This window comes from Zingiber officinale, chromosome 9A (assembly GCF_018446385.1).
Source record: "Zingiber officinale cultivar Zhangliang chromosome 9A, Zo_v1.1, whole genome shotgun sequence".
Lineage (NCBI taxonomy): Eukaryota > Viridiplantae > Streptophyta > Magnoliopsida > Zingiberales > Zingiberaceae > Zingiber > Zingiber officinale.
In genome coordinates, this window is record NC_056002.1 from 107,983,587 (window position 1) to 107,984,849 (window position 1,263).

The 1,263-nt window shown below is 47.7% G+C and overlaps 1 protein-coding gene across 1 annotated transcript; it reads right to left on the reverse strand.

Annotated features, from left to right (window-relative positions):
- Positions 1-399: 399 nt before the first annotated feature.
- On the reverse strand, positions 400-861 carry LOC122020785 (small polypeptide DEVIL 13-like). The gene has a single exon (XM_042578806.1). It carries the CDS (start codon positions 778-780, stop codon positions 520-522), a length of 261 nt encoding a protein of 86 aa, XP_042434740.1. The 5' UTR covers positions 781-861; the 3' UTR covers positions 400-519.
- Between the last annotated feature and the right edge of the window lie 402 nt (positions 862-1,263).

Sequence of the window (1,263 nt, forward strand, 5' to 3'; positions counted from 1 at the left end):
GCCAGGTTGGGTCGTTGGGTGGGCACGGTCCCACACGTGCTTCCCACGTGGACCTCTCCCTCCTCAATTATTAGGCTCTCGACCCCAGTCCTCACCCTTCGCTATTTAATTAATTATTGTCGCCACCACGACCACTGTTCAGGACTCGAACCTGAATCAGATCTAATTTTTTATATTATTATTTTTCTTTTTCTTTTTTTCATTTTTTAAAATGGAACTCTCGCAGGATTACAACCTGCCTCTTCTTATCGGCCGTCGATTGCGGGGAGAAAACTTGCGTGTGACGTCCGATCGACAATCCTCTTTAATTGTCCCTCTTTTCTCTCGTACCCATCAATCAGTCCAATTCACCTTGCAGAGGAGAAGTGAAACCCAAGAAATCGAAAGCAACACAGAATCAACGCCAAAAGTGATATAATATAATCGATACTATTCACACAACAAAAAAAAGGAAGGAAAAAAAAAGGGGACTCTAGTCTTTGATCCATACTTTTCTTTTATATTTATAATTCATCTCGTTCAGTAATCATGCCAACAGACGAGCATGGTGACGCAGCGGCGCATGATGTAGAAACGAGCACGCTGCTCCTTTACCAGGCTCGTCACCCGGCTCGCGAACGAGTTCGACGTCGTCGGCGCGGAACCGGCCGCCGGCCGCCTTCCCTCCAGCGACTTGCCCCAAAACGGGCCGCCGGGCTCCGCCGCCCGCGGCCGGCAGCTCCTGCTCCCCTTCTTCGACGACGACAACTTCCAGTACTTCTCCTCCATCAACATCTCCATGGCATGCACACGACGATCCGCCGCCAGTAAGGAAAGTGAATGGGAGAGAGTGAAGTGAAGGGGGCGCGGACTTTATAGCGGGCGGGGGGGAGAGGAGGGGGAGTGAAAGGGATGGAGGGAGGGCCTGGTAGTGCATAATGGGTAACACCTGGGGTCACACTGCAATTAAACTTCACTGTTTGCATTCGGATTCATAATTAGATAGCGTGAATTAAAAGAGATTAATTCAGCCAAGCAATTATCCAATAATTCATGGTCGCTGTGCACAACTGCATGTAGTTTTCATCTTACGACAAAGCCAGCGGCAAAATATGAACAAAGAAGAAGAAAGAAAATAACAAATGAGGACAAGATCCATCAGCATCTTCCTAGGTAATTAAGAACAGTACAGGCGAACTCTTTATTCTCTTCTTCTTCCTTCATGCACAAAATCCAGGCATATACACGTATATCCATCCTCCGTCTCCACTGTCGGAAAGCATC